Genomic DNA, 24819 nt, shown 5'->3' with positions numbered 1-24819 from the left:
CACTTGGTCTAAAAAGTTTGTCACTCTTCCTAAATTCCCTTTCTTGGAAACAACCAATTTCATACTTTCTTTTATTCTTTTGGTTTTTACCTCTAAATAATATGTTTGCATGTATTCTTATTTTTAAGTTTCAGGCATTATCTATGGCCTCCCCCCTATGGAAGATGAAAAGGTGTCTCTCCCCCTCTACAGTGTATATGCACACATCTTCCCAAAATGGTTATGTGCAATTTTGGTTGACTGTTATTCTGTATTTACACTGTATTCTCTTCAAAGAAGAGATTCAAAGTTGGTCTATATGGCATGCTATGATTCCTTCTCCTTTTCTTGAACAACTTGGTAATTAATGGTTATCTTGATTGTCTTATGTATTTTCTAGGTATAAATGGGTAGATCCAGGTTTTGTCAGCATGGACACTATACAGTATTGAAAACCCACTACAAAATAGAATACAAATCACAAATTTTCAAAAGCTGAAAGGACCCAGGATTCCTGAATCAGTATTTGGAGGAATGCCACCTACGTCAGGCACTTCCCTTTTGGGCTTTATCCTATACACAATCATTATTCTATATGGGTTTGATTGTTTCAGCAGCTATATTGTTTAATTTCCTCACCATAGTCCATCCTTTATCTAAGGTGCTATTTTTTCCTCTTTGTTTTGGTCTCTATCACTCATGGCAAAGGCTTTTCTCAAGTGTTGGGTTATGCTTGGTTGTCTGCTCATTTGTAAGAGTCAGGGTCTAAAAAGCTAATTGGTAGTCTTAGCATATGACCTTTTCTGTAGGGTATTCTGCTTGGCCTCATGTCAGTATATTTAGGGATTTTTTGGGGGGGCGGTTAGTCAGATTTCCCAGGGAGGGCTCTTTCATCTTTTATCTGAAGAGTGAATTTCTGGCTGCCAGTGTTTGTGTTGAGTGGTGAAGGCCAGCTGGAGGGTCTCAGAATTTGGTGTTTATAGGATCACTGAATCCTGTGAAAATATTTTAATTTCTAGTCTTTTCATTCCTAATGAGGTTGAATAGATTTCCTTATATTTGTTTTTAAGTTAAATATATTTTTGTGTGAGTGTTCTGAAAACTAAAACTATTGCCCCCGTTTTAAGAACAAGGATTGTAAACTTCGCAAGGGAAAAAGGGAAAGGAACTGACACAAACTGAGCTTCCAGCATGTTCTGGAACCTTGCTGGGTGCTTTACATGTATTGTTTCCTTAAATTTGGCTCTGAAAACCACCCATACAGTCTTTCAAACAAATACACATTGCCATAAATGGGAGATTTCCCCAAGTGGGAAAGAAGGTAGGGAGCTGGCCCATGAAGGAGTGTGGGGATGGAAAACAGGGTCAGCCTGTGGATTTATTATGCCACACAACAAATCCGCTAATGCCCTGAGAAGAGAAACAACATGAGTTTCCACTCATTGTTTCTCAAGATTTCATTGAGAACACAGGGGTTGAGAAATAGCAAAGAGATTCTTTGAATATGGTTGAGTTAATGCAATTCGACACACGTGCAATGAGCCATTGCTTGTGCTTAGCTTACCTGGCCTACCAGCTGCATTCAACACATTTGATGATGCTTCCACCTCAAAACACTTTCATCACCGGGAATCCAGGACACCACAGCCTCTAATATTCTTCTACCTTGCTGACCACTCCTTCTCAGTCTCCTTTATCATTCCTATGCTGACAACACCAAGGTGGATAGCTCTGATCTAGACTTCTCTCCTGAATTCTAGGCCTAGAGACACAATTTAATGAAACAGTTGAAAGCCAAAGACCAAGAGAGTCTTGTAAGCAGCAAGACAGAAGTGACTGTCACGTACAAGGTTGTTTTAATAAGATTAACAATTTCTCATCAGAAACCATGGAAGCCAGAGGGCAGTGCAATGACATATTTAAAGTGCTGAAATAAAAAAAAAAAAACCCAGACTATCAATCAAGAATTTGATAGCTGATAAAATTGCTTTTCAAAAATGAGAAGGAAATGAAGACATTAAGACAAGATAAACAAAAGCTGAGGGAGTTCATTACCAGTAGACCTGCCCTGAAAAAAATTCTGAAGGGAGTCTTACGTTTTAGTGAAAGGCTATTAGATGGTACTCAATGCAGTTTGAAGAAATAAAGATCTCTAGTAAGATTAACTAAAGAAATTGAATAACGTTGTGTGATATAATGGAGAATTTGTTTGATCTTTGCTCCTGGCTGCTGGCAGAACTTAACTCCCACCTCCCAATTTCCTGCTGGTGTGTCTTTGTTATGTTAATGAGGTAACTCACAGTGGGATTGCTTCAGGATGGGGGCTGGTTACCAGAAAGATCAACCATGTGATTAGATGATTGGAACTTTAGGCCAGCCCTACCCCTAGAAAGGGGAGGGGATCTGGAGATTGAGGTCAATTGGTTTGATCAATTATGCCTACATTATGCAGCTCCCAGTATAATCTCTGGACACAGAAGCTTTCTGCTTGGTGAACTGGGATAATGACGTGCTCAGATTCCACAAAAGGGGGGCACAGCTGGTCTGTATCCTCCTCCCTCTCTCCTTCTCCTGGACCCCGCCTCACATGTTTCTTCCTGATCTGTATCCTCTGCAATAAAACCATAGTAGAAAATAGTCTGCAAGATCTGTGAGTTGCTGTAACAAATCATCAAAACTGAGGGGTTGTGGAAATCTCTGAATTTAGAGCCTGTCAGTCAGGAGTGTGGGTAGCCCCTGAGACTTGTGACTGCCATTTGAAATGGGGCAATCTTGTGCAGGACTTTACCCTGAACCTGTGGGGTGTATGCTAACTCTGGGTAGTTAGCATCAGAACTGAATTACAAAATGCCCACTTGGGGTAGAAATGGATCATATTATGTTTTTGATTTGTGACACCACTTTAAATGTCCTCTATGATTTAAAAGACAGATGCATAAAATTCATGATAAATCTATGCTATTTAGCACACAATGTATCAAAATGAGGACAGATCAGGCAAATGAACACTCTTTATTACCATGAAGTGTTGACCCCACGTACCAGATGAGTGGAACTGAGTGTGCGGAGAATCCCCTCAGCCTAGAGACAGCACATGTGAGCACATACCTTTCTCCCAACCCTCTTGACCTACTCTCACTCTCACTCACCCCGCTGATGGCAAGGAAAGGTATTTGCCAAGGAAAAAAATTCCAAGGAAAGCAAAAGTAAGTTTCTCTTTGAGGTCTAGAACAGAGAGCTGGTCTAATTGGTCCTTCCCAGATATTTTCAGGGAGTTATCTGTTCTCAAGCAAGAGCAGCCACAAAGAGACTTTCGGAAAAATGGAATGCCAGAGAAACCGTTTGCCTACTGCCGTTTGTGTTCCAACAAATGTTCTTGCTTAAGGCTTATCCTTAGCAACCCTCCTCCTTCGGAAAAGCCATTTACACATGGGACAGCAAAACCAGAGATGGGGAATGTGCGTGGCCTGCATTCCTGGTTCACTTGCTGTTACTGAACCAATTAACACTGGGAAGAAGATGGAGTATTGTCATTATTTAACCTGACTCACAAGCCTCTGATATTTTCATCAGGTTTTCTTTAAAATAAAGCAAGCATACACATATTTTCCAACGCTCTGTGGCATACTAGCCTTATTGAGCATCTCTTCAGGCAAAAAGAGAATCCTTTGCTTACTGAAGGCATAGGAAATTCACACTGTTAGACATGCCCTTCAAAGTCGTTGGCCAACTCAAGGAGCCTTGTTACCAAATCACAGAAACTGTCCAACCCCGGTGTTTCTTATCCATCTACCCATTCTCCCATTTACTCTATTTATGGCATGAAATCTGGGAACATTGGAATAACATGATGAAAGAAAAATATCCACAATTCCATGATTTAGATCATCTCCATTTTGGTGAGTGTTTTTCTGTACATGAGCACTCAAATAGTCATCAAACTGGGATTATTCTTACACTCTTTTATAATCTGATCTTTGACATCAGAGTCCCGGATGGCAGAATTCCAGGTTTCCAAGGTGCCCAGAGAACCTCTTCCTGGGTGTCGGGTGTCTCAGTAGCTAATGTGCTCTGTTGGGATGATGAATCCGAAATGTTGCCCGCTTCTCCTCACCACGTTTGGCCTTATCCCAACTTCGCAAATCTGCCCTTTCGGGGCCAGTAGGACCACCGAGTCCTACTCCCGGGTGCTTCTTTGTATCATGGAGACAGAGGCCTCAATCCTTGGAGCGCAAGATTCTTCTTTGACAGAATCCTAAAATTGGCTGCTTCCAGTCTTCCAGTTCCGGCTGTGGTGTTACCTGAGGGCCAGCCAACTGAGCCGCCATTATGTGCAAGCCCTTAGACTTGAGTATCTTTCCCGCTATGTATAGAAATCCACAAATCTGATTTGCCAGTAACTAGTTCCCTAGAATTAACCTTATTTAAAAGAATTCCATAGCCATGCACCTCAAAGTGTAGTCCTCAGATCAGTATCAGCATCATCAGTTTACTAAATCCAAACTCTGTCAGTTCGAGAAGCACTGCACCATCTTAGTTTAAGGAGGACCCAACTGCTCATCCTGGAAGGCTAGGATTAAAGCTGGACTTCAGGTCGGCGCCTCCTGACTTTTAAGGTGCACACAGATTCCCTGGGGAGCTTGATGAAATGCTGACTCTAATTCAGTAGGTCCGTGTGGAGCCCGAGAGTTTGCATTTGTAACTAGCTCCCAGGTGATGTCAATGCTGTTGGTCCTTGGAACCACATTTTGAGTAGCAAGAGGATAGCAGTTTTTGAAATGTGTCAGACTGTATTACCAGAGGCACTTGTTACAAATACAGATTCCTTGGCTCCAGTCTAGACGTGCTAATTCAGATTAATCATTTTTTTAGGTGACTTTGGCAATTAGATAAATTTAGGAAATGCTGAGGTAGGGATCAGAGTTAAAGGTGGCCCCTAGGCGATGAGGGGATGAGGCCTTGAGAGGCAGCCGAAAGAGACCTGAACAGACACCCATGGAAATGCTTTTGTTGCACACCTCCAAATGGGCGGGGTGTTTGAGCGCCCACTAGTGGTCATATGAGGTCAGGATTTGCCCCTGCACTGATGCATAGCAGAGCCACTTGGTTTCTTCCTCTAGTGCCTCTCGAGTGTTTATAGCATTTTCATGAACTGTAAATCAACCCCAGACTCTGTGAGCACGACTTTCAGCACCATTCCAAGTCAGAGTTCCCAAAAATGCCATTCATGAAGTGTCAGAGCCAGACTCACAGATTCTGCCAGTGGTTCCGCAAAGGAATTGGCTCCTTGAGCAAACAAACCCCACAACCCAACATCCCATGGGAATCCAGAGGTTCTGGGAAGAGAAATGAGAATGTAGGGAATGATTGCCTCTGTGGACTCCGAGTTTTTGTCCACTCCTTGCAACTCTAATTTGATTCCTGTTGCGATCAACACACCGACCTCCAGGAGGTGCTGATTCTCCTTTCTCCCTAGCTCTAGCGCAAACAGAACAAAAGCTACCAATTCATTTATTCATTCATTCGACACATGACTGTGAAGCTTGTAACCGCCAAGTACCTGGCTAGACGCTGCGATTCAAAGGATCGAGTCAAGTAACATAAAGTGCTTATAACGGTGTCAGACATAAAGCGGGCACTACATACGAGAACTCTTCCAAAGGCAGGGAAAGGTGAGATACTTTGCTATAGTTTAAGACTCAAACGATGGGTCCTGCTTTGTGCTGCTCGTGCCGACTTGTCTTTCTCCCTTGAGCAGACTGACTCCATGTAGCTTTAAGAAAGATTCATTGAAAGAAAGGACTAAAATACACAGATGTAGTGTTTTTAAAAACATTTTTTAATGAAGAAATAATTCCATTCCAAAATATAGACACACAATTAAATAGTTTAATCACTTCAAAATATAACATGTCCCCAGGAGGTTCCAGCACACACACACACACACACACACACACAACAATACTTAACAGCAATACAAAAAACCCCCATACAATAGTAGTTTTGTTACAATACCAATGAATATTGTGAAATCTTTAGTGTCTCTGGATTGGTTATTTCAAATGGTGTCAAATGACAGTAGTCATAATTAAAAATGCCTTACAGTTAATCAGCCTCAAGATGTAACATTTCTGATTTTTTTTCTCTTTTTGGTTCAAAAGTAAAAATGCCCTTTCTTCTGAGGACACAGTGGAGTTCTTGTTTGTGGCTCCTTGCGTGGAATCAAACCAAGGTGACTGCAGCAACCAAAGGTTGCCGTATTTACAAGGTCTATCTACAGTTAACAGCCAAGAACTAATAAGGGGGGGCAAAGATGATCAAAATAAAAGCAAACATCAGTGCTAAATTATGACGCAACAGTTTGGCTCATGCATATAAGAAAATACATAGTATATCACAACAAAGGCCACACTCTTATGCAATTCAGTTCACATTACTACTTACAAATGAACCTTCCCTGCCTTATAGAGATCACTCGAGAATCCATTTTTCACAATCTCCAGCACATCTCCCTCTGACCAACTGAACTTACCCCGACTTGCGTCCTGACCAACCGCAAATGATTCCTGACTCTCATACAGTAGATTTTGCCCTCCTCCCTCCGTCCCTCCGCGTGGTGCTGTGGGGGACGTCGGCTGTGTTAGACCAGTGCTCAGTATAGGCCCCCATCTCTGATGGAGGTGGATGTACAATTTATTGTGGAACAAGAAAGAAACAACCCCCGCAAGCTATAACTGTATCTCCTGGACAGGTGAAACCTGCTGGGTTTGCAGTTAGAACAGGTCCCAAAAGTAAATTTGGAGAGCCAGGGAAAGAAACCCCCCCAAAACCACAAACACCCAAAACAACGCACGCCATTTTGTCTCGGTTACAGGACAGGGGTGCTTGAGTCTGGTCTCAGTGCTGACGTGGAGCTAAGGGAAAGAAAAGGCGGCTGGTTAGTCAGGAACTGGTCATTGGTGGCAGTTTCCAGAGTCCTTGCAATGGCTTGTACGATGCTAGCGACAACCGTGTCATGGGGTTGGCAACGAAAGCTATGACAAGGGGGAAGGTTATCAGCAAAACGGTTCAAACCTTAGACAAGCGTTTTGATGTAGAAACACAGAGTGACTACAGATGTCAGCTCAGTCCAGTCAGAGGCTGAATGCCACTTGCAGGATTCGAGTTCCGAGTTCCAGAACTACCTGGCTATGAGTTAGAGCTGACAGCAATGTAGGTAGCAGGGATGGAGTGGTTTTAAGTACTAAGTATGAGGCACGAGGGGCCACCTGCTCCATCTAGAGAGGTATGGTTTCACAGACGATGGGCAGTGGAAAGGAGATGAACGTTAAGATAAACCAACAAAACTCATAATACAATCCGTCTGTGCAAAGAAATCTGAGAACTGTGCAGTTGTGGCCTTTGGTGTCAGCCTATTCTCAGGGACATTTGTCAGGCTGGTTCTCTGGGGAAGTATGAAGAAGCACATCAACGGACAGAATGGGCTTCTTAGAATGCCAACTGAGAGCTTTGCTATCCCCAAGGCAAGTTATTTTGTTCCAAAAGGCAGCTAAGGACATGGTTTCTGACCAGACACAGAGACGGGACCACCTTAGAGCCCTCTGGAGAGAGACCTGGAAGGTGTCAGGATGTCTGTTCTCACCTGGGCACGCACCAATCACCAACTATACGTGGGGGTGGGAGAAGGTTTTTGCCAGCCCCGGAAGCAAAATCGAATTGCTGATGCTTTGAGGTTGACTCAGAGCCTTTCTTGCTTATTCCGAATAAGGCCTTTTTAGAGATTTTATATGCAACTTTATTCTAAAGCAGTGGTTCTCAACCTTCAGCATGCATCGGAAATCACCTGCAGGGCCTATTAAAGCACAGACGGCTGGGCCCAATCCCCAGACTGTCTGATTCAGCGGCCTGGGGCGGGGTTTAGGAATTCGCCTTTCTAGATAAATTCCCAAAGTGATGCTGATACTGCTGGTCCAGGGCACAGGCTTTGAGAGCCACTGTCCTAAAATGATGCTCTCTTCTCTTTTAAAGGAGACAGGAATTCCAGAGAAGCTGCCAATTTAAGTATAATGTATTCAATATGTTGCCAGATTTTTATTTCATGAAATCTTGCAGCAAGTAGATTATGTTTTCATTTCCCCAGAATCCCTAAGGGAGGTCTTTCATGCTCCCTGACAAGGGCCTTCATAAAGGACCGTCCACAGAGCCTTTCATTCTTCCTTCTTCGACAATGCTTTTGCACATCAGCTTTTCGCTGAGTGCAAAATCCCAACTCCACTTAGAAGAGCCCATTTCCTCTCCCGTGACCACAGAAGGCTGCATGCAGAACACCAGGTAGCCAGCTAAGGCAATAAACATTCAGAAATAAAAGGAGAGTGAGCGTTTGCAAGCACACTTGAAGCCTGTACATTTAAAGCTGAAGGCCTCCAGACAACCTGACGGGGAAGCTGTGGGCGAGCGGTGTGATTAGACATGCTCCCTAAGGCTAAAACGAGAGGGACACGCCCCTGGAAGAGCAGAGATCACTTGAGTCCGTTTGGGGATCTTATGGCACCTGTGGTTTATAAACAGCTTTAGCAACGAGTATTTCAAAACATAGTTCACAGTTTTTAAGAAGATCTGTGCTGATTTTCAAAACTAGATTCTATATCATTTGAACGTTGCCTTTTTTTCTTTTTGAATATGATATCTATCTGGAAAAAATATTTACACTAAATTCTATGGCTGATTTGTTAGAGTATCTTGAAAGAAAACAACCCCAAGTTGGAAAGTAGCTCCAAAGACTGGATTATCCTGGTGTGATGGGTTCAAGTCACTGCTCACAGAGACTTAGAGACCAATGCAGACAGCACAGGCCAAGGACCCTCCTGGCTTCCGGGCTCTGAGTCTGTACACTCAGGTACCGAATCCTTCGGGGTTAGTGAATAATTGCAAGTGGTTGTTTTTTTCCAATTGCTGTGGAAAAAAAAACGTACAGTGTATAATAAACTGGTTCCCTAAAATCTCAGAGAATTCAGAAATCAGATGCCTAGCTATAAACAGTATTAATATTGTCATTGTAAACTGAACAGGTTCATATCGTGTGCAAAGGCTTACAATGCTTGTTAATACTGCCATCGTGAGTAACAGCAGTGTGGGTTTTCAGCCTTGGGTTTTCCTTTCTCTCTGTGTGTGTGTGGTGGTCCTTGTTTTTCTGTTTCTAATCAGGGATGAGCCATGTTACAGAAGATGTAGCCGAAAAATTAGCTTTGAACAGAAGTCAGAAGTCCTTTTTTTTTCCTTCTCAAAACACACACCTATGAACTACAAATCTTAGAACGCAAAGTTAGCTGCTCTAGAGTTGGCAGAACGTGTCTCTAGGGGTGGGGTGTGCCAGGAGCTGCTGCGCGGGGGGGCTCCTCTCTGCGCGGAGGCTGCTGCCGGGCCGTGTCTTCTCCTCTGTGGGGGTGGGTGCGGGGCTCTCCATCACCAGCTTTCGTGTTACCTTCATCATCTGTCTGACTATAGCTTGCCTGGGAATAAGGAATGTGTAATTTTTTTTAAAGATGCAAACTGTTCTCTAAATTAGGGTGTTGAAGCTTAGGATTCCCCCCAGCCCCCCGACACACATACATTCACACATTCTCTCTCTCCTCCTTTCCTCTGACAATCAGGAGCAAATGTCCTGGGACACCGTGTGCTATGGCTCCTTCGGAAAGAGAGGACGGGAATCCTCTGCATGGAGTCTCTTGCTTAATGGGTATCTGAGGCATTTGGAGGGTTAAAGCAACCCAAAGAGAAATGTGTGTGCTGTTCTCACCAGACAAGCAGATGAGAACAACAACCTACCATCGAAATGCCATGGTAATTAGAAAAAAAAAAAATCCACTTTCGGTGGTCCAAGCCCCCTGTTTCTGAAGTTAGGATGTGGCTGGCCCATGAGAGTGGTATACCATGTAGGGAGAGGGATGGAAAAGGGACAAATCCAAGATTTGAGTCTGCCAAAATGGAGTTTTGGTGGATTCTTAAATTTAGTGTTAAATATTATATAGACCGTATTTCTTCCAAAGAGGCTAGTTGAAAGGCAAGATTTTCCTCTGTTTGCTCCTGTTAGTATCGATGACTGCATACTTATCTTCAAATAGCTCTTTTTGAGCAGAGGGTGGGTCTTCTCTTTTTCTGGGGTCCCACCTGCTGCCCCTTACCCCTGTAGGGCTCTACCCCGATGGACGCCTAATTGACTTGCGGTGATGAAGTTGGCTTCCGGACCCTTGGATAAGAGATGCCCAGCTTTGGGGCAATTTCGCATGGTCAAAAAGCCCAAACAAATCGATGTCAATAGCATGAACTGTTCCAAGATTTCAGTTCTATTTCTTGGTTACATCGAGAAAAATTATACTAGGATAGAACTAGCTGCAAAGGTGAAAAGCCACTGGCTTCTGGATTGATCCATAAGGTTTTAAATACGTTTGCCTAAGTGGCTGATTTGGAGACAGGCTCACATTTAGAGGCCCGTGGAATGCCAACTCAGGAGGTACACGATGTAGTAAATGGCAGGGAACACAATGGTTTCAATTTTCCACTGCCAAATTGACAACAAAAGATGAAAACAGCGGCCTAAGAACTTTTAGAGTACTGAAATCTTTGGCTTTTAGGTGGAAGAACCAAATGCCACTTCTCATCTGAGTTTATGTCAAGGACATTTCATTAGTTTAAGAAAATATTTTTCTAAGAACTAGTGACTGATGTTTAAATAATGTGCAGAATAAAAATGATCGAATTGTTGTCTCTAAGAGAAAGAAAAGGCTGTGAAAGGAGAGGGTTGCTCCTTTGGGACTAGATTTGTTATAATGGGAGTAAAAGTTTTCAGAAACAGCTCCTGGGAATTGTTTCCACTGTGGTCATCATGACTCAGGAGAGCACGTGCTGTGGCATTCTCAAATCCAAGGGAGGGAGACCAGAATACAGTCAGATCCTTCTTTTCACACCAAAAGGGCCTCAGAGCTTGTAAAGTATATAATAGCAGGCCATGATTTCCACTTGCTTAATCCTAACCCAAGGACTGAGACAGGAGGTCAGTAATGCATGAGCTAGGATATATTCTTTGCAAGCTGATTTGTCATTTAAGAGAAATAGATCCCTTTTTAAATATAGCAGCCAGAGTTGACTTTTCTACCAGCTGTACTATAGACTTCTGGGAGTCCGTGGTTGGGAAAGACTGTATGACTGAAGTGGATACAAGTCCTTGGGCCCCTAGAGCCAGAGACTGGGAGAGGTGTGTTTACTCTGAACTGTAATGAGGGACAGCTAAATGGCCATCAGCTGGAGCCAGAGACACCATCCAGACTTATGAGATGGTGTAGCCAGAAGTGTATAAAATCATGGCACCTAGCTTAGTCCTAGCTTTGTTCATAAAAACACAGAGAGCAAGCTAGTTCTGAGTCCCGGGCGGGAAGGGGGTTCCCATACACTTCCATCATAACTGCAGCTGCTCCCCGGGACGGAACTGCTTGTAAAGCAAGAGCGTCAAGTCAGGCATGTACGTGTGTGCTCATAAGAAATTATGGTGTGTCTGCCACCATGTTAAGCTCTTTATAAACTACATCCCAGTGAGGACAACTCCACTACGAGGTAAGTATTACGATATATGTTGTGCAGAGGGAACAGAAGTTCATAGGGGTTTAATAATTTGTCAGGGTATGCGGCCATGATTCGGTGGAACCCCTATTTGAAATCAGGTCTGTCAGAGTCCAAGGGTCTGAGCTTTAGACAGTGACACACCAGTGGTCCTGCCAGTCAAGTGCTATTCTCTCTACACCACACACATGACTGAGAATTTTCCACGTATGTGGGTAGGTTCCTGGGGGTGGGGAATCACATGCCACGTGAATGATATTTTAAATTAAGCTGTATCTTGCTGAATTCCACAATGAATTTGAATCAGCTATTCCAAAAATATAAGGCTGCAGAAGTTGTCCTCTCTGTTTTGCTTCTTTTGTTTTCTTTACTCATACATGGTTTTGTTTTCACTTGTTAAGGTGCTCGCATTTGATCTCTGGGTCCTGAATACAGCATGGCTCTGAGGCTGGCCCCTCTCTGGATGTGCTGAGCACGCCTAGACTTTTCCTTCCCAAGTGATAGAGAGGCTGTACACTCAGGTGCTGTTAGGGATGGGTGATGGGGCGCCATAGCCCCGGAGGGTTTCTGGGGCATCTCTGGTGTTATAGAAGCTTCTGTGCCACTTTCCCTAATTAATAGAGTAAAAAGTCAATTCCCAAGGTTGTCTGCCAAATCTCCACTGGATTATAATGAAATGCTCCATAGGCCGGGATGATTCTTTGATATCAGCTGGGAAGGAGGATATTTTATCACATAGAACAGAGAAACACCTAAGAGAGAGTGATTGTGAATTTAGGTTACTAGGTATCAGAATTCAGTGTACAGTGACCACGTTTCCTCCTAAATAAGACGGTACTTACTTGAGAGGAGAGTGATAAAAGGATATTGTATTCAGCCTTGCAAGCTGACCTGTGGGTGACAAAGGACACAAACAAGAAAGGTGACATGTCAAGTCTGTGATGCAGTCAAGCCGGTGCATTATTTGGTTGGAAGCCATGCAGAAAGACAGAGAGAGAGAGAGAGAGAGAGAGAGAGAGAGAGAGAGGGTCCAATGAATGAAAACAGCATTCTGACCCATCAAGCAACCATATGCTCACAGAGTAGTCAAGGAAAGCCACTTCGACGTGCTCTAGGGCATACACCTTGAGTGGGGACGCACAGGCCTACGACCATCCCTACACCTTTTCTTTACCTTTCCTTGGAAGTCACTGGGCACGGAAAGGAAAGGAGAGAAAGAGTTTAAGATTAACCAGAGATGGCAAAAACTCCGATTGCATCTTAAGCTAGTAATATAATTTCCCTTCATTTTACTCATGGAAGGTTAAACTCCTAAGTCATTAAAATAAATAAAAATCTAATATTTTTATATGAAATGACTGTCTCTCTTAAAAAAAAAAAAACAAACACCTAGAATTACAGTTACTGTTGTCACCAACATCCAGAAACTGATATGGCTCGAAGAGGGGCCAGCAGGCGCTGCTAACAGCATGAACCAGAACATTGATTGTTTAACCACATCCCTCTTTCCCTCCAGGCAGCAGAGCCAAATGAAATATGTGTAGGAATGCCATCCCTTGGAGTTCCCAGAGACACCCTGGCAACTTCATCCAGGCTAATTTCCTTCCATGGACAGGCCACAGAAGTGGCAAAGTAAGAGCATTTTCCATGGCTCTTCATTTCCGGCAACTTTGCCCGTTTCCGTAGTGTTGAAGCGTGGCTTTACATATACAGTCATTGATTTTTTTCTTTTTTTGGGGGGCGGGGAATGACTAGACTTACATTTTAGTTCTTTTTCAAATATGGTTGCTAAACCGAAAAGGCTAATAGAACATTCCAAAGAGGCAAAATTTTTGTTTTATAGAGTCGGGGTGGGGTTAGTAGGCTTCAGTTTCTCTCTCGCTACATTCTTCTTGGGAAGATACTTCAAAACAATCCATAAACATAAGAGAAGTAGAGGGTATGTATTCTCTCTGCTTCTCTTTCCTTCACTAACAGAATAAGAGAGGGCCACTGCTCAGCTAAGAATGTGGAGGAAGCTTATCTGGCCATTGGACAGAAAGCCCCACGTGAAGAACTATCCTATGGGGCCTGGGGGTGGGGGGGCTCAGGTCTCAACCAGGCAAACATCCCTGAACTCCCAGGGCCTCAAGAAAACACCTGTGAATTACAGGGAAGAGAAATATACAAGCAAGACAAACAGGGCAGCAGAACAATCTCCATGGGGAAAATGCATCCCCTTTAGGGTGACTTACTAATTACGCTTACTCCCAGTTGTGTGTGCTACGTTCAGTGAATTCTCAGATGGATTCATACTACACTGCAGTATATATGAAAATCTGTCCATCCACACCCCGCTGAACACGGGGCCAGCAGTACCTCCCACGTCTCTTGGTGAGATTTGATACTCTCCTCCTTATTTATGTTGACATGAGTTGGGAAGGGAAGGAGGATGAGGACAAATGATTCAAGGGAAGAGATAGATTTATACTTATTCAGTTTCCATGGGCCTTGTTCTCTATATCTTTTTTTTTTTTTAATCTATGAGAAAACACATCTTTCCCAATGATCTTGGAAGAGTACGGATTGTTAGTCACTGTGTTTCCCCTAAAGGCACAAGGTCTTTTTCACTTTCCAGATGAGAATTTCTAAGAATTCATGGTGAGTGGTATAGCTCTAAGAAGTACTTACAATTTTTACAACTGTCTAGAATATGTGGAGTAAGGAATGCAATCAGAATATTCTGGAGAGGGAGGGTGGAAGAAAGAAGGCATGGATTTTCTGGGTAACATCAAAGAGCCAGCTACCAAGGGGTGGGGGGTGGGGGGCCGGAGCGGGGGAGGCCGGGGCCAGGCCTGGCTCCCCATACCTGGTAGGCTTCATCCTGCAGCTTCTGTTTCAGGTACTCTTCCATCTTGAGCTCGTTCTCTAGCTGTCGGACCGAGTCATTTTCATAGTTCTCATCCTCTGGCCGCACGTAGGGGTCCCCATCTTCTGAGACCCTGGGAACAGACCACAAATGGTGTTTGGGAGCAAATCTTAAAAGTAGGGGTGGAATTCATGTGTTAGCTGTAGTTTTGGGGCCCATTTACCGAGTCCCCCAATTTGCCTCTTGGCTTCAGTTCACTTCAATCCAACATCTTCTGTTACATAACAGAAAATTAAAAAACAAACAAACATACAAACTTTGGAAGTTTGGAGAAATAGATGATCAAGGAATTCTCAGATGTAGTTTTTCTTTTTTTTTTTTTTTTTTAAGATTTTATTTATTCATTCGACAGAGAGAGAGACAGCCAGTGAGAGAGGGAACACAAGCAGGGGGAGTGGGAGAGGAAGAAGCAGGCTCCCAGTGGAGAAGCCTGATGTGGGGCTCGATCCCAGAATGCCGGGATCACACCTTGAGCTGAAGGCAGACGCTTAACGGCTGCGCCACCCAGGCGCCCCCAGATGTAGTTTTTCTATGGCAGTCTAATGATCATTGGTTATCTGTGTTTCCCTCTGATTTACAGGAATGAGTTGCTTTTAAAGTGTGTGTCAACATTAAAAGAGGCAGCCTTATCTTTTGAGAGGATATAGTTTTCCCAATCTGTGGGCTTTTTTTTTTTTTAATGGAATCCAAGAATACTTTCTATAAGGAAAGTGAGCCCTCTAGTGAAATAATGATTAAGGACATTTGTTCATAATTTACCCCCTTTTGTGTTATGCACATATGTAGGGACGTGCACCCATGTACTTTATTTTTACAGTAGAATAAGTCTTAGAATATCAGCTCATTGGTGTCAGGAAGGTAATACTTGAACCCACAACTCTCGATCTTAAAAATTTATGCTAGTTCTGAATCCAAGAATCCACTCAAATTGTTCAATTCTTTCATGAGATAAATAGCAAAGAATGATCTCATTCACTAATGTGCGACTCTATTTGCATCTATCCATCCCAATTTATAAAAACCCTTCCCAAGACTAAACATAAATTCACTACCTAAATCACAGGACTAAAACATTCTCAGGGTAAAACTCGGTACCTGTTTAGATAGTACAGATATGAAAACATCCCTAAAGTGAAGAGAGCAGTCAAGTAGATGTTTCTGGGTTGGAACTTAAATGCCATTGTTCATGTTTATTTATATCTGTACGACATGTTCTCATTATTTTTAGAGGTTTGGGGCCAGCCTTAAAGAGGTCTGCGAGGCCTCTGTCAACTTTCCCTTCCCAATCCCCGCAGTTGTGTTGGTAGCTGGTACTGTCACCAGCATACCGGGGACAGTGGAGTGGGGTAGATTTAGCTATAGTCTTGGATTTTTGGATTAGAACAAGAAAACTTTAGGGAACCACATGTAAATGCTTCATTATGAAAAGTCAAACAGATATGTTACTTACCAGACTAAACTGACGACCATTAATTCACCATTTTGAATTAAAACAAATCAAATAATTCTAAATTATAGAGGAAAGGACAAGAAAGCAAACTAAAATTAAAAGCAGCAGCCTACTGCTATTTAAAATTATGTTAGAACTGTTTTGTTTGGATCTCTCGGCCTGCCTTTTCACCACCCGCTTTCAAACCACATCTATTTATAGTTCCCCGTTATTACTGGTCTACTCACTACTTGGATTGAGATCCGAAACACCAGAAAGGCCTCTGGTTAGTTTCTTCTTTGGGTCCTGAAAATGGCCAGTTTATTTTTGTAGATGAGTCTGCAGCATTTTTCACATTAAGCACCATCACCTTCCTAGTTTGTAATGCTCAGTGAACCCCTTTGCAACCCTCTGGTGAGCCTCTCTGTCCACCTTTCTCACTGCCGCACGAGCCCCGCTCTCTTGAAGGCTCCCTTGCTTGCCTGCCTTCCTTCCCTCCCAAGCTGGGCTCGGCAAGTCTGTCACAGCGCCTCCCCCTTTGCTTCTCAGCTTTGGTTTCCTAGGCCTTGTCTACTTGGAGTTTGAGCTGATCCAGGGACACAGAAAAGTCTAGAGGGGACGTCACTGAATCTGCTGCTTTCTGTCAAGCTACAGAAGCCTAATTGGGTGAAAATCTTTGCACAATGCCTCTCAAAGGTCAGATTTATACATACTCAACAAGTCAACCAGACTGGATTTCTTTATAATGAGGTTTCAGACATTTACTGATTCCAATTCCTGGTGTTTATATAACGTTGTTTACACCCATTCTGAGTAGAGGCCCGTCTAGCATCACCTGGGCCTCTAAGGGCAAATACAGTACCTTTAGATGATAGGATGATTTCTCTCCTGAGCAAGTCTGTGAGTCCCGAAGGCAGGGAGTGATGTTTTCATACTAGTTTGTATACAACGAACATCATGCCCTGGGCACACCAGGCTCTCAACAAGCACGGGTTGGTTCTGGTCATTGCTATTCTGGCTATAGTGAAGGGGGAGAAGTCCCAACACCAAATTTAACGTAGCACCCTCCTACCTCTTCTGGCAGAAAAGGAAACTGTGTCATCCCTTTCTGAAACAAAGAACGAAGCAACCATGTTTCTATTTTCCTCTATTCACCACAGGGTGTTGTGTTACTCAGAAATGCCCCCCGCAGAAGATACTCACACGTCACTGTGCATGGTGCTGGGGGTGGCACTGCCGTGGAGGTACCCAGGTTTTCGGGCGTGGATTTGTGCTAGAAAAGCCTTTTCAGAGGTTGGCGATGGGACCAGATCCTCAAACTGAGTCCGTGTGAATTCAGAATCCACGTTACTCTCTGTTTCACTCCCCACCTCTATTAGGTATGATGGAAGAAATGAAGAAGGACTTAGATTTTTTTTTTTTTTTTTATGATTGGCAAATAAAGGGCTGGGCTGAACATAAGCCAACCTGTGCTGTAGAAAACATTAACCAGTTATGGTACATAAGTCAGGTGAGTTTATTATTTTTTTTTTTCCAAAATGACAGTTGTTACTGACATGAGTTTCTAGAAAATCATTTGGTATACAGTATTGTCTTTTTAAAATCTCAATCATATTGAGGAATTTTTGTGTCTTGACTTAATATTTCTGCTTTATCCTTTCTAGAAAAGTCTTCGTGAGAACTGCTCTTACTTGTGCTTACTATTACTTTAATTTAGGAAATACAAATATAAAATATATTCACTTAATATCTCAAAGTATTGTGAGTATAAACTAATAGCAGTTGAAGCTTCCACAGTGAGAATAACATTTTGGTCATCATGTGCTGGGGCAGTGGGTACAGGCCATGAGGCAGGATGTATGAACTACCACCATTTTTATCCCACTTGGTGATCTTAAACTAGACCAGCAGCAACAATTTCATTACTTTAATTCTTACTATAGAGGCTTTAAGAAACTTAAATCCAGAATTTTTTTAAATATCGAGGTTTTATTTCTTACGATTGTTTAATCTCCAACTTTGTGACTGCCAGGCATTTTTTGTTAGGTGGGCTTAAGGAACAAATGAGATGTATTAGTAACTGGTGAGATATTTATTTGCATGTTCATGTTGTTAAAGTTTTAAAAACTGTGCAGTCTTATTAGAATAAAGAGTCCCTCTCAATGTCATGCTCTTTATTTTCGGGGCAGATCTTTCTTTGGACATTTTGCAAAGGTAAACGTCAACTTGGCCTCATTCAAATAGCCATGCGTTTCAAATGAACAGAGTTTAAATGAGTAAATAAAACATTTGACCTTTTAAAGTAACTTTAGTATCATGTTACTTTGGATCATGATATTACAAGTTACAAATATTAGATATTACAAAAACTGGAATTACAAGTCAATTTTAGTGTATTTCTTTATTCCTCTCTGTATTTTTCAAACTTTCTGCATTGACCATGTATTAGTCTTCCCATTAGCAAAATATAAACAATACTAAAAAATCAGAAAATATCAACAAAATATCACATAGATTTTTAAAATATCTTTTTCTACTTGCCCATGAGGAGATCTCTAACAGGGGCCCCTAGCACTTATGGGTCCCTCTGCAGTGAGCAGACAAATGAGAGGGGGACTCACCGGAATTCAGCTCTTTCACGAGAGAGGACATGGTGTTAGTGATGGAATCCGCTGCTACTAGTAAGTCATTCCTTAAGTTTCTTCTTGAACCTGCAGTGAAGAAGAAATGATCATTTGAAAAAAAGCACAGCCTTCCCTCTTTTCTTCCCCCAAATCTTTATGCAGTTTATCATTTACATTGATAATCCTGGAGCAAGAAAACTCCCAAGACCTCTCCTTTTCAGAAGTGCTTTGGTTCTTTTTCTGAAACAATACATTGTACTTAGGGCAGTGGCCACTGAAGAGGGAGGTGTTCATTTAGTTTCTTGTACAAATCGGGACAAGTTTATGAGTGAAAGGGGGTGGCATGATAATAAGACTAGGTGACCTGGCACAAACTGGGCTGGTCCCAGGTCAATGAGTATCTCTGGCCACCTTTCTTAGGAAAACTCACAGAGATGTAAAGCCTGGTGTTGCCCACTGAGCTGTACCTTGCCCGCTGCTGCTACTGCTTCAGTCACGACCTGGTGGCTGAGCACATGGGATTCTGAGCTCCATCACCACTGCCTCTGTCTCTCCTCAGGGCTCCCAGAGCTCCCCCTACCATCACAGGTATCTCTGGGGAGTGGGAACCCTATTCACTGAATGCCCCAGAGCGTAGAACAGGGGTGGGGGGTCTTCACCTGCTGTGAGACCTGGGCCGAAGATGTATGTTGGGTACTCTGAGTTGCAACTTAGGCTATGGTTCTCCACGGTAGACAAAGATTACGATGATGTTTCAGGCACACAAAGGGTTAAATGGGTATCTGTAGGCTGGCTTGGGTGTGAGGTAGAGACGAACAGAGGGCCAGGCAGGCACCATAATATCTTGGAGAAAAAGGGCTCAAGATCGCAAACACCTGACTTGCAGATGAACTCACGTAGCATGAGCTCTTTATGAGCTGGGGGTTGCCTCCCAGCCACGATGGTTCATCCTGTAATTTCTCAGAAAGTAAACTTCAATAAGTAAAATAATAAATATTCATAAATTAAAAAATCAAAGTAGTCAGATAAAACGATGATAATTGAAAGCTCAATTTGATTAAAAATACCGTAAATTTTTTCAAGATGAGATTTAGAGAAAGGACATTTTTTTCTTCTAAAAATTTTAAAAAAGGTTATATTGTATAACTTAAATTATTTTCTTTTTCAGAAGAAAAAGGCCTCTTTTGGATCTTTCCCTCTCCCTCACAGCACAGAGTACATCATTCTCTTCCTTTAAAATGTCAGATTTTATCCCCATACACAATGCACGAGAGTGTCTCTTTCCTCACACTCTTGCTATCTCTGCCTATTACTAATGTTAAATTTTCTTTTTAATCTGCTAGGCGGGAGGTGATATTTGGATTTCTCCAGTGGTTTGTGAGATTGGGCATCTTTTTATATCTTTATTGGCAATTTATAGTGCTTCTTCTGTCCATATCCTTCACCTGTTTCTGTTTGGGACTTTTTCTTACTGATCTCTGTATGCTTTATGTGTAGCTGAAATTGTGAAACTTGATTGCCACATATGCTGGAAATGTTTTCCACAGTCTGTTTTTTGTCTTTCGACTTTATTTATTTGTTTATTTATAGATATAGATTTATTTATTTATTTTTGCCTTACAACTAGTAATCGAATATATCTCCCTCTTCCTTAGATCTATATTTGAGGACCCGGAAGGATGTTCATGCTATATTCCTAACTTAAAGAAAATGCAAATTGCACATCAAAATGCAATGCATGGTCTTGTTTGTGTAAAAAAGAAGAGTAGGTGTTTATAAAAACACACGTAAACATACATAATCATATCTAAATGAAAAATTAAGAAGGACCACACTGTTCAATAGTTTGGGAATGGGACTGGCAGGGTGAGGATCTGTGGGAGGATTTTTTTTTTCAAAATTTCCGTCAATTTAAAAGCGATGGCCAAGAAAAAGTTTCAAAAAGGGTTAAAATATTTCCAAATGAACAAAATCACTTGCCTTGAGGACCCTTCCCCCACCCCTGGTGTGTGAGTGGAAAGGCAGCAGGTGGGGGAATTCTCTTCTATTTCTCACTGTTTGTGCTCCTGCATTAACTATGGCGGCTGAACCCCGTGGCCCCACGTTACACAGGCAATGAGTCAGCTCTTGAGCGCAGCTGTAGAGTGACGAAGCGCCCCCTTGATCGCCGCGGGGCTACCTCCCACTTCAGGGGGGACTGTTTAACCTCCATCCTGGGTTTGCTTTAACATCAAGAGAAGAAAGCTGGAAATAAGATCTTTCAGAATTTTAAAATGGATTCCATTTACAAAGTTCCCGGGGATACTGGTAAAGGATTTTCCTTCCCTTCATGAGCAAAGACTCATAAAAAATGGAGCCGGGCTATAGAAGCCCAAGGAAGGTAGGATGGTGAAGTGAGAAACAGATCAGCCCTAAGGGGGTTCTAACCAGCTCTGGGGCCAGGCGGGCACAAGGACTACGCGGGCGTGTTCACACTGTGGGCATGTCCACACTGTGGTTCTGATGCACTCTAAGCGCCCAATACACCGCGGGGTCCTACTTGCCACGTAGAAAAGCACAACACAACCACCACCAGTGCCCCCACTTACTTTGTGCAAACGCCTCCTGGACGTCTCCCCCAACCCCCGTGAGGGAGTCCTGAGGTGTGTGCGACGGGCTGGAGCAGACAGAGGCGGACCGCACCGGCATGGGGATGGGCCTGCTGATGGTGTGGCTGGGGGAAGAGCGAGGAGAACCTGCCCCCTGCGTCTGGAGAGACAATGCAAGTCATTAATGTGTCTTCCCAAAGCCTCCGTCAAAGGTTAAAAACAACGAACGGTGAGCTTCCCAAGCAGGAGGACATCCTCGGTAATGGAGATGGTAATCCTAAACCTGTCGCAGGTGCGCATAATTCAGGACCTTACTGTCTATAATCTGGAGTTTCGGTTGCATACTGAACGTTAAGAATGTTAGTAGAGCACTGTTCTACCGTACACGAGATGTGTGTCCGGGGGATGAGGCTACTGTGGAGCAGCGAGAATTACAAGGTGTGTCTGTTTCCTCCTTGAAGGAAGTTCTATGCAGAATAAAAAGACATTTTAGGACAAAGTTTGAAATATAAACTCAGAGACTATTGGGGATGGATGTGGTTTGTATAATTCCGAATTTGCATCCTCCCTCTGTCTTTAGGGGAGAATTTCTAGGCCAGATCATGCCATGTAACATTGTGCACGTTGAGTCTCAAATTAAGAATCCAATGAGGTATAAATTGTTTAAGCCCTATTTTTTGGTAAGAGTTCACTTTGTCAAATTGCTCTGTGACTCAGGGATTCAAGCAGGGAAGAGAAAAAAAGAACTCTTGGTTTCTAATTTTTGGCTACTGTTTCCTGTGGGAAATGTCCTTCTCTCCGTCTGTGAAAAAGCAGTTATTTTAGCAATAAGGACAGGGAGATTTAAAAGTGAGTAAAGAAAAAAAGTAGAAGACAACTGAAAGCCATTTCTGTCGGCTCTACAGTCCTGGGCATGAAACCATTCACACCTTGAATCTCACAGCTTTGTCTCTACGATGAGGTTTCGTGGAAACGTTTTCTGGGTTATAATAATTAGTTTACAAAGGAAGCCAGTCATGAGTAAGAAAATGCAATGCGACCCTCGGGTGCATACTCAAAGATTGGGTGTTCACATAAACACCATTCGTCTGTTGGGTCTGGCCAGGAAGAGGGAGGACTCTTCCATAGCAAGGCCCGGAGATTCGCATCAACCCATTCAAAGCCATGAGAGCAGTGCCCTGGAGGATTTGATTTAGACTTTGCTGTGGGGTCTGCTTGCAGTTAAAACACACAACATCAGTCCTGTAAAATGCCATGCTGTTAGCTTTCGGGGGCTCAGCATCACACATAAAAGTCAAATCTACAAATTGAGAAAAATCTAGAATTAAAAACGAGAAAAAACAACAGAGCAGAGCAAAGAACTCATGTGATGACCAATGGGCTGGGGATGCCACTCTTTCACTCTCCACAGTACCTGGAATGGTCTGTCCGGGCCCAAGGAAGAGAAGTTTGCCTGCTGGTGTGATGCTTTTGCAGCCTGTTGGCCCAGGCTGCTCAAGGACGGGCCTGGTTTTCCCCGGCAGACTTTGCCAGCTCAGTCTCATTCACCACGAAACCTCTGCTTCTGAGCTACCATGGCATCCCCCTGCTCCCCATGCCAGTAAGAAATGACTTTACTTTTGCGTTGTGCTTTGCCAGGTAGAAGGGTTTTCATGCGCCTCCCCGTTGATTTCTCTCCATGACCCACTGAAATAGGCATCATTACTCTAAACGTGCAAGTGTGGACCCCAATGCTCAGGTAAAAAGGACTGCTTGGGAGGTAGAGCGGGAGAGCCTGGGCTGGTGTCTGAGCACACATGTTCTCGCTGTCCTGGGTTGCAGGGACCTGGCTGGGTTTGGGCTGCTGAGGGTCCCTCAAAGGACTTCCCCTCCCCTGAGGGCTGCCTTCCCTTGGGAAACCCTCCTGTGCCCCATTCTCCAGGCAGGGCCCTCGGCCCGGGCTCCTTGCCGCTTCTTACTTGTCCTTTTCCCCAAGGACCAGTCACACAGCAGGGAGGAGGGACTGGGATGGGAAGTTGGACAGAGGGGCTGAAGGAAGGAGGACCCTCTTGGCTACACAGCTGGGTTACTCCCTCAACTCTGGGGATCCAGACCCTCTTCTGGGGTAGGAGGTTCATAATAATAATAATAGTCATAATACAACCGCACTTTTGTATGTAATTTGCAGTGGCCAAAGCACTTTCACGTACATTGTTTGGTTTCATTCTCCTCATTATTGGTGCTGGAATGGTAGTTGCTTATATCTGAAGAGCAATTTGCAGTCTATAAAGCAATTTCAGCCCAACTATTTCACTTAATCCTTCTAGCAACCATATGAAGTATTATATTCCCATTTTTCAGGTTAGCCAACTGAGGCTCAGAGGTGATAACTGGGTCACCCAAAGCCTCCGAACTAGAGAATGGCAGAAATAAAATGGATCCCCAGCCTTTGACCTATAAGCCTGGGGCTTTCCCACAGCGCCACAGCCGCTTTTGAGGACCGAAGGCACTGTGACCACCCATTACAGGCTTCACTAATGGAGGAAGGTTTAGCTGCCGAAAGGCTGAGAACTGCAGGGCCTGGACCCACCAGTGAATGGTGCTGGAGTGGCAGCCCAGGGCTTCTGGCTGGGCTGGACAATACCTTTCAGTTGTTGGGTTGTGGGGCACAGTGTGAGTGCCCCAGGAGTGGGAGAGCCTGTGGGCTGTGTATCAGTCACTACAGAAATGCAGGTGCAAATCTCTTCTCTGCAAATTTGGAATCCAAAAAGCAACATAGGTTGTTTCATACCCGATGTGAAGCTCTGTATGTGGTATTTGCACTGCACTGCCTTTCTAAAGCCTGGGAGCTTCTGGATCCTGGGACCTATCTGGAGCCAGTGACTTCGGATGTGGGGCTGTGGGTGTGCATTTCAGTGTTCTAAAGGCTATCCTGGCGCACCTTGCACCCGTTCCATCAGGCTCTCCGGTAGAGGGTGCCTGCGGGGCTGCCACCTCCCTTTGCGCACTGACCTGGTCCTTCTAACCTGCCTGTCTGTACGTCTCTTACCTCCGGCAATACCCTCCCCTTCTTCTCACGCCCTGGCTCTCCCGCTAACTGTGTTTGTGGCATTCCCAGTCCTGACGCTCCCTGCTTAATACTGCCTGGTCTTCAAAACCAACTTTCCCCACTTCTTTCTGCCTGCTTCCTTCCTTCCAAGCCCCCTATTAGTGGTTCTGTGTTAAGAGAAAAATAATTGACTGTAGTTATGTGTTAAGGGAAAAACAATGGACTGAATCTAAATTACACCGATGTGTGAATGACGGATAGCCACCATCTCCTAAATGAATCTCTAAGTGGTGCAATTTCAAGCAGTCTGGTTATGTGAAGAATTTAAGTGGAGATTCTGTGCTGGAGACAAAATTCAGTGGCATCTTCCCTACAACTCCCCATGCCGACAACATGTCAAGACTCTGGGGGGTGGGGAGGGCTCTGGCTCCCTGGGAGATCATCTCTCTTTGTCTGAACACTGTCCAGTTTGATGCACTTCCTGGGACCTACTGCTGGGAATGCCATCTCTGGCCTTCCTACTGGCTCTTTCCGTAGGGTCACTAGGAAAGGGCAGTTGTCTCTTGGCTTTGGGGTAGATCAGTGTCGATGTCACTGGGTTTCATTTACAGGTGGTGACCTCTGCGGGTGGTGGCTTCTGGCCTGGTCAC

The 24819-nt window shown here is 43.6% G+C and overlaps 1 protein-coding gene across 12 annotated transcripts in view; it reads right to left on the bottom strand.

Moving 5' to 3' along the window:
• Nucleotides 1-5858: 5858 nt before the first annotated feature.
• The window catches only part of DTNA (dystrobrevin alpha), a 245090-nt gene continuing 226129 nt past the window's right edge, over nucleotides 5859-24819 (bottom strand). For 7 of the 12 annotated variants that reach the window (XM_019797931.2, XM_019797935.2, XM_019797938.2 and 4 more), the window contains 6 exons: nucleotides 21142-21301; nucleotides 18551-18640; nucleotides 17133-17301; nucleotides 14441-14573; nucleotides 12435-12483; nucleotides 9362-9488 (listed from right to left, as the gene is read on the bottom strand). In XM_019797931.2, the coding sequence (XP_019653490.1) occupies nucleotides 12466-12483; nucleotides 14441-14573; nucleotides 17133-17301; nucleotides 18551-18640; nucleotides 21142-21301 (570 nt within the window). In that variant the 3' untranslated portion in view covers nucleotides 9362-9488; nucleotides 12435-12465. Of the gene's footprint in view, nucleotides 9489-12434; nucleotides 12484-14440; nucleotides 14574-17132; nucleotides 17302-18550; nucleotides 18641-21141; nucleotides 21302-24819 lie in introns of all 12 variants that reach the window. The other 5 variants (XM_019797930.2, XM_019797936.2, XM_019797929.2 and 2 more) reach the window with 3 other exon arrangements.

The sequence above is a fragment of the Ailuropoda melanoleuca genome, chromosome 14, assembly GCF_002007445.2.
Source record: "Ailuropoda melanoleuca isolate Jingjing chromosome 14, ASM200744v2, whole genome shotgun sequence".
Taxonomy (NCBI): Eukaryota; Metazoa; Chordata; class Mammalia; order Carnivora; family Ursidae; genus Ailuropoda; species Ailuropoda melanoleuca.
Note: the sequence above shows the minus strand (reverse complement) of the source record. Positions and strands in the feature narration are given on the sequence as shown.